Source organism: Phycomyces blakesleeanus, assembly GCF_001638985.1.
Source record: "Phycomyces blakesleeanus NRRL 1555(-) unplaced genomic scaffold PHYBLscaffold_4, whole genome shotgun sequence".
NCBI lineage: Eukaryota > Fungi > Mucoromycota > Mucoromycetes > Mucorales > Phycomycetaceae > Phycomyces > Phycomyces blakesleeanus.
Window position 1 is genome coordinate 2,383,798 of NW_017265137.1, and position 15,236 is coordinate 2,399,033.

General features: G+C 37.1%; 6 protein-coding genes across 6 annotated transcripts; 2 read left to right on the plus strand and 4 right to left on the minus strand.

Annotated features, from left to right (window-relative positions):
- Positions 1–41: 41 nt before the first annotated feature.
- PHYBLDRAFT_108531 (hypothetical protein) lies at positions 42–890 on the minus strand (the record flags this gene model as incomplete). The annotated part of the gene is made up of 4 exons (XM_018428053.1): positions 42–171; positions 239–365; positions 437–522; positions 583–890. Coding segments are annotated over 4 exons (651 nt in total), but the record flags the coding sequence as incomplete, so codon positions are not given.
- A 1,463-nt stretch (positions 891–2,353) lies between these two features.
- Positions 2,354–8,208, minus strand: PHYBLDRAFT_154650 (hypothetical protein; the record flags this gene model as incomplete). The annotated part of the gene is made up of 18 exons (XM_018433345.1): positions 2,354–2,527; positions 2,600–2,701; positions 2,762–2,883; positions 2,935–3,463; positions 3,525–3,758; positions 3,819–4,749; positions 4,807–4,894; positions 4,952–5,228; positions 5,292–5,645; positions 5,721–5,783; positions 5,843–6,124; positions 6,205–6,345; positions 6,412–7,011; positions 7,079–7,278; positions 7,357–7,484; positions 7,545–7,782; positions 7,836–7,968; positions 8,047–8,208. 18 exons carry the CDS (start codon positions 8,206–8,208, stop codon positions 2,354–2,356), a joined length of 4,758 nt encoding a protein of 1,585 aa, XP_018295981.1.
- Positions 8,209–8,237: 29 nt separating this feature from the next.
- PHYBLDRAFT_141802 (hypothetical protein) lies at positions 8,238–8,520 on the minus strand (the record flags this gene model as incomplete). Its single annotated transcript, XM_018430673.1, has 2 exons — positions 8,238–8,440; positions 8,508–8,520. 2 exons carry the CDS (start codon positions 8,518–8,520, stop codon positions 8,238–8,240), a joined length of 216 nt encoding a protein of 71 aa, XP_018295982.1.
- Positions 8,521–9,452: 932 nt separating this feature from the next.
- Positions 9,453–10,895, plus strand: PHYBLDRAFT_164821 (cyclin; the record flags this gene model as incomplete). Its single annotated transcript, XM_018435083.1, has 8 exons — positions 9,453–9,509; positions 9,558–9,685; positions 9,789–9,870; positions 9,934–10,065; positions 10,194–10,317; positions 10,361–10,439; positions 10,496–10,635; positions 10,717–10,895. 8 exons carry the CDS (start codon positions 9,453–9,455, stop codon positions 10,893–10,895), a joined length of 921 nt encoding a protein of 306 aa, XP_018295983.1.
- Positions 10,896–12,288: 1,393 nt separating this feature from the next.
- Positions 12,289–13,245, plus strand: PHYBLDRAFT_141804 (hypothetical protein; the record flags this gene model as incomplete). Its single annotated transcript, XM_018430674.1, has 3 exons — positions 12,289–12,633; positions 12,708–13,112; positions 13,183–13,245. The coding sequence occupies 3 exons, from the start codon at positions 12,289–12,291 to the stop codon at positions 13,243–13,245; spliced, it is 813 nt and encodes a 270-aa protein (XP_018295984.1).
- Positions 13,246–13,545: 300 nt separating this feature from the next.
- On the minus strand, positions 13,546–13,783 carry PHYBLDRAFT_141805 (hypothetical protein; the record flags this gene model as incomplete). The annotated part of the gene is made up of 2 exons (XM_018430675.1): positions 13,546–13,567; positions 13,632–13,783. 2 exons carry the CDS (start codon positions 13,781–13,783, stop codon positions 13,546–13,548), a joined length of 174 nt encoding a protein of 57 aa, XP_018295985.1.
- Positions 13,784–15,236: the final 1,453 nt, after the last annotated feature.

Genomic DNA, 15,236 nt, shown 5'->3' on the forward strand with positions numbered 1-15,236 from the left:
CACCAGCAACAACTAGAAAGTGCAAAAATGTTGATAAGATATTAAAGAAAGCAAGCTTGATATATATATAGAAGTATCGTACATGGTGCTGCCATTGAAGTTCCAGTAAGAACATGCGTATCCTGTACGCCAGTATTCCATGTCGATCGAATATTTGTTCCTGGAGCAAATCTGGTGAAAAAGAATATATATACTTAAATACACATGGAATTGACTTGCTATACAATAACTTTCTTACATGTCAACACATTTGCCAAAATTGGAATAGTATGAAACAGAATCATCTTCGTCGATGGCACCCACGGTTATTGCACCTCTAGCAGAACCTGGAGAATATAAACAAGCATCTTCACCATAGTTTCCAGCTAAATAAACAATTGCTTGGTTAAATTCTGAAAATACAAGGGATTTATATACATAAAAAACAAAACTTTACCTGCGATTGTAAAATGCAGACCCATGGCAATAGCTTGTTCTACAGCATCGTTTGTTGCTTGGCTTCGCATTGCACCAAGTGATAAACTAGATATATAAAGCCAGAAAAGATATTAGCTATTGTTTAAAGTTTAAAATAGGACTTACTTTACGATGCTCTTGGTACTGTTAGAAAGTAAATGCTGTTGAAGGACCCATTCTATGCCCTTTAACAAATCTGACAAACGACCGTTGCCTTCATCATCAAGTGTCTTGACAGAGACGATACTAGCTTTCTTGGCAACACCATATGTTGTTCCACAGCATACACCGGCTACAAAAGTTCCGTGACCGTTTGTATCTGTTGGGTCGTCGACATCTCCAACAATCGTTGCTCCGATAGTTACACGCCCCTTGAAGTCATTGTGGTTTGCAAGAATACCAGTATCAAGTATATAAACCGTAGCTCCTTCTCCCTAAAATTATTAAGTAAATAAGTTAAATGGCTCAGTTTTGTAACAATAATTTAATACTTTACCTGTGTTGTAGGAAGTCTATATTGACCATTAGTTCCAAGTCGTTGGTCAACTCGGTCAAGTCCCTAGGAATAAATGTCAGCTTATGAAATACTCGTTTAATGAAAACATACCCAATTTGGTACATTAAGTTGAACAAATTCCTGAAGCGAAAATTGAACATCCTTTGCCCAGTAGTGCACTACGTCGGACTCTTCGTCATCTTCTTTTGTACCCGTGTTTTGCTGGCGAAGAGTAATAGAGCTTGTCATTAAATCTTCGAATGGCTGGGACTCGAACCGGCCAGCGTACCATCGGAATTCACCAATAGCTGAATATCCAAGGGTCTGGACTGATTTGTGCATTTTTCCGGCCTTTCCGGTACTGTTTAGTGCGTCTGTGCTGTTGACTAGTACATCACTAAGTACTAAATGTTGCTGGGCACGTTGTATATGGCTTCTAATTGCTGATTTCGAGACTTTAGGTTTAAAGACGACGATATAACTGTCCGTGTCATTGAGTTGAGTAACGATTGGAGCGACATTTTCGGCGTAGACAAAGGTGAGGTGAAAGAGGACGAATGCTAAGGCGAGGATTCTGTAAAGCATAGCTGTTATTTTAATATATGTATGTATGTATGTATATATATATATATATAGACAAAAAGGATCAAATGGATGATATTAAAGGGAAAATAAATAATATGATCCTTAGAATTATATAAGTGGCATTGATATTCTAGAAAGCCAGACAAATAAAAATAAATGGAAAGAGAAAGAGAGACGAGGATATTAATTGTCAGTGAAATATTGTGAATTAAAATAGTTGAGAACATCATCAAGTGTGAATAATACAATAAGGAAGGACGAATTAAGGCAACAGCCAATAAAGACTGGGTACTTTATTAGCGCAACTCCATCTTCTTCACTCAGCTGCTTGCCAGGCACGAGTATCAGTACCAGTTTTGCTTAAATTTAAATATCAATAAAAATGCATTCAATACTTTTCAATGTACCACATTCAAGACACTAACCCCGCCTAATTGTATCACTTTTAGCTTGACATCAGTCAAATATCTATGTTTACGACACACTATTGGTAAAAAGTTATAGTTTCTCAATTCAACCTTATCTCAAATGAAGGCTGGCAAAGAAACGCATGTTTTCGAGCCTTCTTTTTTTCTTTTCATTACCGTAAAGGGAAGTAGTATTAAATTTTAAAAAAATAGTTTAAAGTGTATGTTACAAAAACGAAGGGTAAGGGAAGTTTAACACAGCTATTGAGTATAGCTTGTTTGCTGTGCTTGGAAGTTATCAGTTCTATCATTCTGGGAAGCAATTGTAATCAAACGTCGGAGCCGCTTCAGGTTTAACTAATGGAAATAAATGCATAGGCATGTCAGTTAACAGAGTTATACAAATACTTTAAATACGTACCCATGAAGGCATATAGCACTGAGGTACGATCTCTCGGACGACTGGTATCTCGAATGGGTTGGTCATATCATCAATCATGACAGGATCTAGTAGTAATACATCACTCTTGTCACCACTGACATGAGATGCTACCGCCTTGAGAATTTCAGGTTTTATTGGTGTCTATTTTCAAAGTAATAATAACAATAATAATGAACAATACAGCCCACAATTCAATCTCTTGTAATAACTCACCTCATAGTCTGCCACATGGTATTGTGAGATTAATTTCTGGATTTGTGTAGGCGAAAGTACCCAGCATACATCATAGATATTCTCAATGTCTTCCAAGGTAGCCTATATTATGCATATTAGTATTAGCCTCCTAATTGCTTTTAGAAAAAAATAACAATTTACCTTTTTGAATTGCAGTAGTTTTGTACATTGCATCAAGTGTTCCAATTGAAGGGTTCCCTCTGGTATGTCATGGCTCTTGCACCATTCCTCAATGCGAGTAAGGTTGTATTGGATTTGCATGGCTGTGATGTAAGTTAGTTCCCTGCTATATTTTATACTTTTATTTGTCTTACCTCGCTTCCATGAACAGAAGTTCTTTCTCATCAAAAGATCGTTGAATGCAGTTACACCAAGAAGTTTGAGAATTTCAGTCAATACTTGAGTAGCGATACTTTGTTCAATGTAATAACACTTCATTGTGCGCCAGATCTTGTTCAAGAAGTTGAAAAGATCATCCATGCTATAGGTTGGCTTTGCTGTTCCTGCCAAGATTTTGTTGAAAAATCTTCCAGAGTCGCTAGTGATGAATCCAGGAAGGGACTGTCCTTCTACAACAGCCGGGACTACCATTTTGCTAAGGCGTTTCTTCATTTCTTTCATCCATGTGTGGAAGATATTATCCTCAAGACATTGCATCTCAAATTTGACAGTTGTTGCCAGCTTCTCAAATTCATGCCATCCCACAGGTCGACGTCCGTTTGTGCTATTATCAAGCATCTCTTGCTCCATGTCAGCTTCAGCAATGCAGATGAGAGATACTAGCTCATGAACATTTGTTAGCCAAAAAGCGCATGGTACTACAGACTCGTCTCCAGTGAAGCTCTAAAATGTATTTTTTTTGTGAGACTGAGAATATCTAGAATTAGATCAAGCATTGTTTTACCAAACACTGTTTTTGGATTGTGTCCATAACGGTAAATAAGAGACGTTCTGACTCCCCAATGTAGCCAAGCTGCCACATTTGAGTAACACACAGACCGATGGTGTGAGCTGGGAAGAATATTTCTTTCTGGGAAGGTGGGTTTTGCAGACTAGGTAAAGGCATCTTCAATGCCTTTATGAGTCCCTCAAGAATTTCCTCTTGAAGACTATCTTCATCTTTAAGGATTTTTCCAATCTAAATATTGGACAAAGTCAATTCATTTCTAATCTTAAGTAGATCTATCATGTAACTCACCTCTTCCGATAAATCTTCTTCCGCATCACTTGTCATACCACTCATGATTCCACTGAAAGGACCGATAGACGTAGGACGAGGGTTTTTGGTAAGTAGTTCGGCCTTACGAATATTGTCGATCGATGTTTTTGGTCGATGGTCAATAGCATCTGCAGCACTATTGCGTCGAATCTTTCGGTTGATAGGTACACCCGCCGGGGATTGGCTACGTGGTTCTGGAACCTGGCCCTTTTTATCCTTCGATTCGAGCTGTCTGACTGGTGAAGGTGACATGCTGCGAATTCCATTATTTGTGGGAGACAAGCTTCGGATATTTGAGACTGATTGCTGTCTGCGAGGCGTATTCATTACTTGAGCGAGTTGTGACTTGAGTGCAACGATCTGGCTCTTAAACTCTGCTACTTCGGCTTCATCGGCAGCATTGATGCTCTGTTCTTTTGCCAGGTCTACTTCTTTTTGGAGTCGCGCATTCTCCTCTTTTTGTACATTGAGTTGCTCTGTCAGGATTGTGATCTCGCGGTTCTGGGACTTGACTTTCTCTAGAACGCTACGATGTTCGCTAAACAGAGTATCTTTCTCAGTCTGAAGAGCCTCCCATTGTGCTTGTGGAACGGTGGGCTCAAGTAATTTGACTTCCAATGCCTTGGCTTTTCTTTCCACTTTCTCGTGCTTTTCTTTCCACAGTCTTATCTGAGATTCCAACTGGTTCGACTTTTCTGACATGCTCTTTTTCTCATCTCTTAGTGCAGTCATGCCTTGAGTCAGCTCGACGACCTTGCTTTCCAGCTTATATGACACTTCTTGTAAATGATTTACTGATCGAGCCTCGTGCTTCAATTTCAGCAACTTCTTGCGCGCCACACGTCGACGAACACACGATTGCAAGTAAACTACACGCTCTCTCTGTGATCTGTAATGCTTGCGTGCAATCCTAATAGGGTATTTATGATCAATAGATAGCTCCAATAATGACTTTCTATATACGTACCATCCTCTTGCAACACGTTGAATCTGAATGGCCGCATTGGTCTCTCTTACAGAAGAGAAGTTACGACGAGCAATATATCCACGAGCAGCTAATGTAAATTGTTATTAGCTACGTTTTACCACAAAGATGTGTATGTGTAGTGTACCTGTTTGGATTTTAAGTACAGCTTGCTGCTTAGACAGATATTCCTTGCGGGCTGAATATCTTCGCCAGTTCTTTTGAATAGTAACAGCTGCATGTTCTTCTCGAAGAGCTTGCATTTTACCAGCTGCAACCAAGCGCCGAGTAACACACTGTAACCTCAAAGCCAGGTCGCGCATACGAACATAACGAGTGTGGTAAATAAAACGACGCATATTCTTCTGAAGGAGGATAGCACATGCAGTGAATTTGTCGGATCGAAGCTTCTCAAGGTATGCAAGCTAAATGAAAATATAATACATGTTAACCAATATATTTATACTAAAGTCACCAGTTTAACTTACTTGTCCAGCACGGAAAAAGATTTTTGTTGTACCAATTTGATATTTATCTTCTTCCTTGATTGAATTATTTAAAATTGTAGTGCAGAGCTCTCTGATATCGGGTTTCAGCTTTGGATCCCAATCTTTGGAAGACACTAGCGCGTAGTAGCGGTCGGCAAACTCTTCAAATGTCCAGCGAGAGGGATAACCAGCACAACTGATGCGAATGGTTTCTAGTACACCACATGCACGCAACTGAGAGAGAACCATATTTGGTTCAAAACCCCAAGAAACCTTGGCTTCGTTAGGTTTGATACAACGAATATAATGTACATTTGTATGACCAATAGTATCCATAAGGTTGATAAGAGAAAGCTATGAAATTCACAATGATTTTTTTTAGAAATTAAACAATCGTTATATAAAATATTTGTATTGTTTCTTTCTTACTTTGAAGATTGAGCCAAGTGTAGGCTTCCTGACCACCATACTCATACGCTTGTTGTTCTCTGGCTAATGGTATATTTTTACTGTTAGTCAAAAAATCACGTATTTAAAATCAACTATCCTACCGTTGGTACTGGGTTGTTTGCTGCTGCTTTGTCAAGAACATCTGTCAGAAATTCAAACTCAGAGTCTTGTAAAAGTGCAAGATGTTCGTCCGGAACTGAATCTTTGTTTTTATCCAAGAAATTCTCGGCTTCGTACTGTACATCGTGGGCATAATGAGCAATGGTGAAGGCGCTATTGGAGAACCGAGGTTTTTTAAAGTGGTTTTTGAAGTTTGGATTGTCAAAGTTAGAGTACAATTTTTGAATAAATCCTTGATCGGATCCAGAAGGAAGACGAGATTCCTAAAAAAAAAAAGCCCCCTAGAAGTTTAAAAAGTGCAAATATGTATATAACATTTTTTAATATATATAAATATATATACCTCATCAAGAAGAGACAAGATACCAAGCTTCGCCTCAATGAGCTCAATACACTTTTGGTTGTCGCTGAAGTCGATAAATGTCCAGTTGATCTTTTCACGAACATACTCTTCTTGCTCAAGTTTAAATACGTGTTGGTTGAACTAATAAATAATATTAGATAAGAGTTTAATTTCTGCACTTCTATCTTCACTAAATTTAAGTCCTACCTGTTGTTGGAGCTTTTCGTTTGCATAATTAATACAAAACTGCTCAAAGGAATTCTTTTTAAAGTGCTCAAAACCATAGATATCGAGAACACCAATAAAGTTTGTAACTCTAGACATGTCTGGGCAAGACAAGCTTTCGTTTGTAACACACACGAGCCATTCAAACAAGTTTGCATAAATGTATTTTGCAACAGAGTCCTTTACCACATTTGCTTGAGTTGGGTTTAGGTTAGTTACAATCTTCTCTGAGCGAGTGACGATTTGCTTGCGAACAATCCACTTTCTGAATTCGGCTGTACTTATGCCCAAGAGGCGGGTTGCGGTTAAGAGGGCGGCGTCACTGTCGGAAAGCATGGCATCTCCACGTCCAGTGATCTGAATATTACCAATATGAAGAAGAGCAGCCAATATACGAAAAATCTTCCACTGTAATTGGACCGATAAACCAACAGTTGACAGTGCTCTCTGGGTCACCTCAAACTCGGCAGCATCATCTACACCCGGAACAGTTCCACTTCCACTTTGGTTGAGATAATGATATCTACTATAATCACCCAGATCAAGTTCCTTCTTTTCAGAAGAGGGAGCACCGGCACAAAGCTAAAAGGAATTTTTCTCCTGTATTAAAGCAAATACATCAAAGAGAATACAACTCAGCTTGTCTTACCTGATAAAATATGTGGTAGTTTCTTTCAATTTCTGGTTGGAAAATCAGTCTGGAGCGTTCTAAAAGATATGTTCTGATCTTGGCTCCAATGATGTTGGCCCCTTCATCGAATTGAATCTCCATATACTTTCCAAACCGAGAACTGTTGTCGTTACGAGTAGTTTTGGCGTTACCAAAAGCTTCCATGATGGGATTGGTAGCTAAGGTATAAGGCAAAGTTATATAGTCAGTACCACTTTTTGTTTACTTATTCCCAAGTATACACAATCATATATTACCCAAGATCTGCTCTTCAACCTCAGTCATTCCACCATCCACCTTTTTCTTCTTTCCCACCGATTCCTGATCGTCTGCAGTGGCAAAGTAACGCATAATATACTTTGCACTCACTGTCTTACCAGCACCACTAAATTACATGTCCCCTGTCAGTTAATTGCTAAACGAAAGTTGGTTGAAATAGTATTACCTCTCTCCTGACACAACAATTGTCTGATTCGTCTGTTCCCTTATCATGCATCTATAGGCGTCTTCTGCAATTGCAAACAAATGCGGTTCTAATTCACCACGTCGTCTACCAGAATATTGCTGTACGATGTCTGGATCATAGAGAGCAACACGGTCAAAAGGATTCATTGCAATCAGCACAATTCCAGAATATGTGTAGATGAGATGCTGGATGTAGCGCGTACGGATCGTATTGAGAACTGGGTATGACCGTCAGTACCATATCAAATATAAAGTAATGATATTGTCCTACCAGAAGGTTCATTGAGGTAACTGAGATTTGTGAGATCATCAGTATACTCCATTCTTGGAGGATTTCGTAAGGGTGGAAGCTTTGATCCATTATCGTTTTCTATATCTTTCATGGTAGCTTCGAATATATGTTCCTGAATAGACAAGTTAGAAGACTATCGAAGACATGGGCGGAGATGGCAGGTGAGAGAGCTCCGCAATTGCAAATGTACCTTTTGGTCATTGTCATCCTCAAAGACAAGACGAACTTTGTCTCCAGAAGTGCTGGCAGATATACATGTTGCTGATACCCATGCTTCCTTTTCGTCTGTGAACCAGGCTTTGGTTCCTTTTGTGTATACTTGTACTGCCTGTGATGCGGTGGGACTTGCCATCCTGTGTGGAGTGGATTATACTCTATTCTCTATGGGTGATGTTGCGCGAATTCTTTGTCTGGAAAAAGCGATCTTGTCTTTAGGTTGGGTCTTTGGCTAGAAAGCGAGATGCGACGGAGGGCGATCAGAGAAATAATAATAAAGACAGCAGAAAGAAACAACGACTTTAGAGTTTGGAGGATCAAAAGGGAGCGTGAGCGGAGAGAGGCGGAGTTGGACATCCACTGGGAAACTGGCTGTGACGTAGAATTTATAACCAAGGTGAACTTGAGCTTATGATGTACACTATAATTACTGACGTCCTTGAGACATAAGAAGATGACTTGGTAAGGCTGATGGTTGCCAAAAAATCATCAGCATTAGTCTTAAGACTGGGCGGGTATTTAATTACCATACACAATGGGTCCCGGGGAAACACAGCGCCTTCCGTTCCAGGTAACACACAGCATATCAATATGGCGCTTATATTTACACTCTAAGCTTATTCTCCTGCCAAACTAAAGAATCTAGCTGCAGTCACGGTCTGTGATTCATTTTGCACTATTAAACTAGTGGCTAAGAAAGAAAGGAAAAGAAGTGTATAATGAAAGTCAATACATAATCAACGTAAGAATGAATTATTATTATTTTATTCTCAACAAGGTGTTCACAAAGTGTCTAAAAAAATCATCGCCATCTTTAGGTTATCAAACTGTTGGATCGACTGTATGTTTTGTACAGCCTGTGATTTATCTGTACGACTCTTTCTTAGGCCACAGCAAATGATAGCAATTCATCTCTTTACTGCCCACACTCTTTTTTTAGTAATATTTTTTTTAAAAATAAATAAATATAAAATAGTATAGGCGCATATACATGCATGTTTGCATTCATATTATATGATTTTTTATACCATAAATTCAATAAAGAAAATAGTGACGTCGCCTTTTTTGCAGGATACAACAAGAATAATCCTACTTCTTCTTGTATCCCATTTTACTCCTCTTCTTTCACATATATGTATATGTACATTTATAATAAATCTTTAATATATTTTTAATTATCACAGCTTAAACACATGAAAGATGTGCATATATATATATTTCAAGGATTCATGAAACTACGTTAAATTAGTCGTTATCTCAGCTGTGACGCATCAGAGCAGGTGCAAATAGTGACTTTCAAAAGCGACAGGAATTTCTGCGACGCTACATGCACAGATTCAGCGGGAAAAAAACTCCCCCTCATCAACCAAACCGGAAGTAATGATTGATCAGGCAAGATTCAGAGTTGTAGATCGTTCATCGCTGGATGATCGCCAGGTCATTTTTTGACTTTGAACTTATCATCCTGACTTATTTGCTACCCAGTGGTTTTTTACCAAAGAGGAGCTTCTCGATACGCCTAGTATAATAGACGGACTTTCTTTCGAACAGGAGCAAATGGACCGTACAAAAGGGTGCCATTACTTGCTTGCTGTTGGAGCAAAGCTTAATCTGTAAGTCCACCTATTAGAGGGGATCATGTTGTTATTCTTTTGTCTATATACCTGTGCTCCACCTGTAACGGATTCGTATTATTTCGTATCGGGTTGTGAATAGTCCACAACTTGTCTTGGTAACAGCAACCACATTCTTCCATCGATTCTTCATGCGGCAGTCTATGAGACGCTTCCATGTCTATGTAAGCTCATCTCTCGATGGGAAGAGATGAGGTTGATTGACATAAAAAAAAACATCCCAACAGGATATTGCAGCAACAAGTCTTTTTGTGGCCACAAAAGTTGAAGAGAATGCGCGTCGTCTAAGAGATTTTGTTAATGCGTGTGCCCAAAAGGCTCAAAAGAACGATAGGCTTATGCTAGATGAGAACTCAAAGGTTAGTAAGAAAAACCTTGAAAGATAGAGAGTTAAGATGAGAAAAAAAAGGGAAGATAAAGAGAAAGGAATAAAATGAAATGCATCATCCAACTGATGACATCAATGTTTGCGTTTATAAACTCTTAGGATTTTATCAAATGGAAGGACACAATGTTGCATTATGAAACTATTCTGCTGAAAACTCTTTGCTTTGATCTCTCCGTGGAACACCCACATACTAATCTGCTGAACTTACAGACCCAATTGAATGGTATGAAGATGTTTTGTGTGTGTGTGTGTTTGTATCTTTGGAGAGAAATGGAATATCTCACCAGGTAGAACCTTAGTTCCCGATGCATGTGTTCGCAGAGCTTGGATCTTGTTATTTCAGAGGTAATTGGTATATAATGTGTGCGGAATTATTGGCCAACAGAAGACAATCTCTTCAGTCTCGGTTCTCCAATTTGTGTACTTTATCGACCAAAGGTCATTGCTGCCGCTGCTCTTTTGATCTCTGCCCATCTTTCTGGGGAGGAGATCGCAGAAAGACGGTGGAAAGATGTAGATGTGGATATTGGGCAAGTGCATGGTAAGTGGTTGGTCCCCGTCTTGGGAATTTAAACAAAGCCAGCCTATTAACATTAATTATCGTTTCATGAATTTGTTAGAGCTGGCAGCCGAGATGTTAGAATATTACGTAGACCATTATCTGAAGAAAGCCGCTCATTCACCGCATCCATCTCAAATATTACAACATTCTTCATTCAATGGATCACAATAGCTGCAACAAAATTACATGCATGCTTCTCAGGCAATGCCAACCACAGATTGGATAACATTTCTTCATAAATCTGACCCGCAACCGCCTGCTTGTAAAAAAAAATAGCTTCTTCATATATAGTGCCTTTCTCGCCTCATCGATTTTTCTTCTCTGCTGTATTAGCAGACTCCCACCATCCACAGCCATGTCTTGTGTGTAATATATAGCATTACCGCTTGGATCTGATCCAGTCTGGAAATTTTCCGTTTGCCCTAAAAATGCATTGTTTTTTTTTGTTGCCGTGAGATATCGTGTATGTGTGTGTGTGCTAGTACTGACAATACACCTAATTGTTGTATTTGAAGTAAGGTTATAGTAATTTAGCATCCAACTATGGTGTAAAATATAACAAATGAAAAAAGAAGAATAGCGAAAAACAGACAATAAATCTTAATGCTGATATTTTCCTTTATGTTTAGCAGCAATTCATTATTATGTTTCAGTATAATATTCTCACTTTTTATTTTATTTTATTTTATAAAATACAATGCTTTTTCTCTTTCTACCAATAGCTCATTACATTATCTCTAGTGTTATCAACCCGTACATACAAGAAACTATATGTCTTTTTCTCAATAAACCCCCCCCCCCCCCCCTTTGTCTAAAAGAGTAATACAATCTCCATAGATTATGTCTGTTGATTAACCTTGTAAATATTTCTTTGTCAAGCATATATATATAATATATATACTGCTAAACCAGACAAGTAAAATAAATATAAAGCACCAATAAAATTAAATTCTGATGGATTTTGTCTCTTTATCCATATATTTACACAACACTGTGTACGAGCATAGATTAAGCTATTCGTATAAAATAAATATACAGGTTATCGAAATTTAACAAGAGCATAAATTTGCTTTATAGTTTTAATTTTTCTAGCCATGTACAAGTATGAATTGGCTTCTATATCTTTTGGAATAAAAGCTCTGGCAGTTTTTCATATGTCTTCCCCTTCATACAGCTCTTACAATATATCCCATACTCTTAATGACAATACATTTAATACTGCTTTGTCTCATTCTGGTATATATATAAGTCAATCTTTCTCTGGTACCAATCTTTAATATATAATAGCTCCATCTGTAATAGACTCGTTCCAACCAAGTATTCCATGTTTTAACGCATTAAACAGCATGTGGATATATGCAGCTAGGTATTTTTTGGAGCCTTTATTTTAGTTTCTTACCAGGTATGCACACTTAATGTATATCTTTTATTCCCTCAAAAAAATAGTCGCAATATCTTGGCCGTGTTTTCATGGAGTGGACTATCCATTGTTTGCACTTTTGGAGCTTGTTTTCTATTGACTTGTATTCATAAAAGGTATTAATATACACAGGTTTCTTTTTGTGTATAAGCTAATTGATTTATTATCTAATACTTGTCAGAAAAAATGATTTAGCTCCCCCAATTTTTACAATGGAAGAATGTATTATTGAATCAAATGTATTCGAAAACCCGGCTGAATACCGATACCAGCTCATACTAGGCCGCACCTCAATTTTGCGTACCAAATTACGCGATAGATTTGGTTGTATAAAAAACAACGCCGTTTCATTGTACCCAAATTTAATACGTGGAAAGCTAGATTACGAAGGAATATTGAGACATGGGATTTGTAACATGTCTGCACTTCAACCTCATTTTCGGACGAAACGACGAAAAGAAAAACTTTTTAGAGTCTTGAAAGCCTATTCTTTATATGACAAAAGGGTTGGCTGTTGTCCCAATTTAAAATACATTGCTGGATCTCTTTTAACTCGAGTAAGTAGCTATCTATATATAAAGGTAGTGTTTATGTGTAGCATAAAGTTTCTCTAATATGATGTATATTACAGATGAATGAAGCCCAAGCTTTTAGACTTTTGACTATTTTACTAAGTTCTAGGTCTGACATGATGGATTTTCGGTCGCTCTTTTTTCCATCAACGGATGGTTATTCACCTTTTCTTGAATATTTTGACTTTCTGATGGCTGCTAAGCTCCCTAATATGTACAATTATATGCTGAGTGGAGATATACGTCCTTCTGTATACATCAGTCACGGTTTTAAGAGTCTCTTTGGGCTACAAGGTCCAGCTTATCTGATCGAAAATACAATTGACTTGCTTCTAATTGAAGGACCTTGGATACTTCCGTATTGTATGCTGGCATTATTGGAGTCAAATGAGGACACAATCATGAAAATGAATCACGATGAAATCCCTGGTTTTCTTTGGAAAGACGTATTTAAGCCATTTGAGGTATGATCTGCGAGTTTCCGGGAATTTACTAACGTATTGTTATCATTTTATAAACTTTCTTCTTATGTAGTCTGAATCAAGCACGTTTATATCTAGCACGCTACGTCTGGCAGATATTTATGTACCATTTTGAAATATAATTATTATCCAAAGCCATAAATTTAATTCTTAGAAAAATAAAGGATAAAGGTTGATTATATATAAAATTGAATTGTATGATTTTTGATTTTTGATTTTTTTTCATATATATATATCTCTTTTATGATAGAAAAGACAGAAATACCAAAACAATTACATAATAGAATAAAACAAGTATTTTTATTGGTACTATTTAGATTTTCTGGTTTTTTTTACAGTGGTACATTTAAGGGAAGAAATAATACAAAAGAAAATAGGCTCTAATAAAAGTAAACATCGGAGTCCTGGTACTGATTTACGGATCTTTAGTCTTGGTGCTATGAATTGAGGCCTGTACCCTTGCATTAGCTAGCATTTGTGCTGTTTGTATTTGAGCTTGACGCGGAATTTCCGGTAGAGCTGTCGTGAGACATCATGACATCGTTGACAGCAATCGGTTTGGGAAATAAACTATCCCAGAATTCTGAAAAAGCTCCTGCGTTTACAGAGGCGACAGCAAGGGTAAGAAGAACAAGGATCAGATTGAATCTCATATTGTGGTTTATAGGTTTGAAGGATAGGTAAAGATATAAGAGATAAAGTTGATGCTCATTAAAAAAAGGTATTTATTTATTTTGGACGATTAAGGTTCCATTTGATTTAAACTTCTGTAGATATACTCATTATTCTTATTTGAGGCTTCTTAAAGTAACGTAAAAATAGAAACAATGTAAAGAGCTACGAGGCTTTGGTACTAACAAATTGCTTGAATAGTATTCTATTAAACTATTGTATTATCATGGCAGTTTATTATATACTTGTATGCTCATCATTAGGTGTGACGACAGTATCAATAAGTCAAGGTAGTACATATTTTATGGCTGAAAAATATGCTGGTGAGGTAGTAGGTGTTTAGATTTCTTTTGTGTGTGTGTGTGTGTGTGTGTGTGCGTGTGTAATGCAAAATGGCTTTGACGGCTTAAAATAAAAATAAATAAAAAAGCAAATTCACCCAGTCATAAATCTTTGCTATATATTACTGGTAAACTATCCAATCCTGCCACCTTACAGCGCCACTTCTATATATTGTTTCAGCCAATAAACAAAAACCTGAATAGTTAAATAAAACAAGCTTGATTGGTTTTGCTATGCATGTGTGTTTTTTTTTCTTACATTATTTAATAATCAAATATCAAAGCTCAAAGCCCATTATATTCTGGATCCTTTTTGGGAGATATTAGTTATAATTACTTAATACTGTGGTCAGTTCTGTTAGCATGAACAACAAGCCCAATGATTAAAGTATAGACTCAGGGTTATTGTTTATGTATAAGCCAAAATAGGAAGAAAGATAAAAGACTTTAATCTTGGTATATTTTAATAGCAATTTTTTTAAAGAAAATAAAATATGCTTCAATATTCTTGGGACCATTTAAAATGGTTATGGAATTTAATATCCAATTGATATCAACCAAAAAAAAAGTGGAAAACAAAGTGAGCAGCTTAAAGGTAAAGTATAGGTTTTAGCATAAAAACATGATATCTGTAAATATAATGGAGAAATAGAGCAATCACCTATTGAAAATAAAACAAAAAAAAAATATGCTCCGTAGAGCGTTCCATCTCAGAAGTTTAGTGTCATCCTTGTGCAGGGGCCATGCTAATCTTCTCTGTATCGTTCCAATTTTAATATGTGACAGAGGTGCAAGCACTTGTCGACTAAAATAAATGTCCCAAAACACTAAATATATGCATTACTTTCACGTTTTATTAAAGTTGTGGGTCTCAAATGTCTTCTACTTCTTTAGAATAAAATAAAACAAGGTAGACTGGCGTTCCTCGCGAGACTGAATTAAGAAATAACCACACTCTATGCAAAGAAAGATTGACGCGTTCACACAAATTTATGAAACTCTTCTATATTATAATAGTTTAGATAGCTAGACTTTTGCTCATGTAAATACATATGCTATGTATTGTGAATTTTGTTAAAGAGCTTTGCCTACT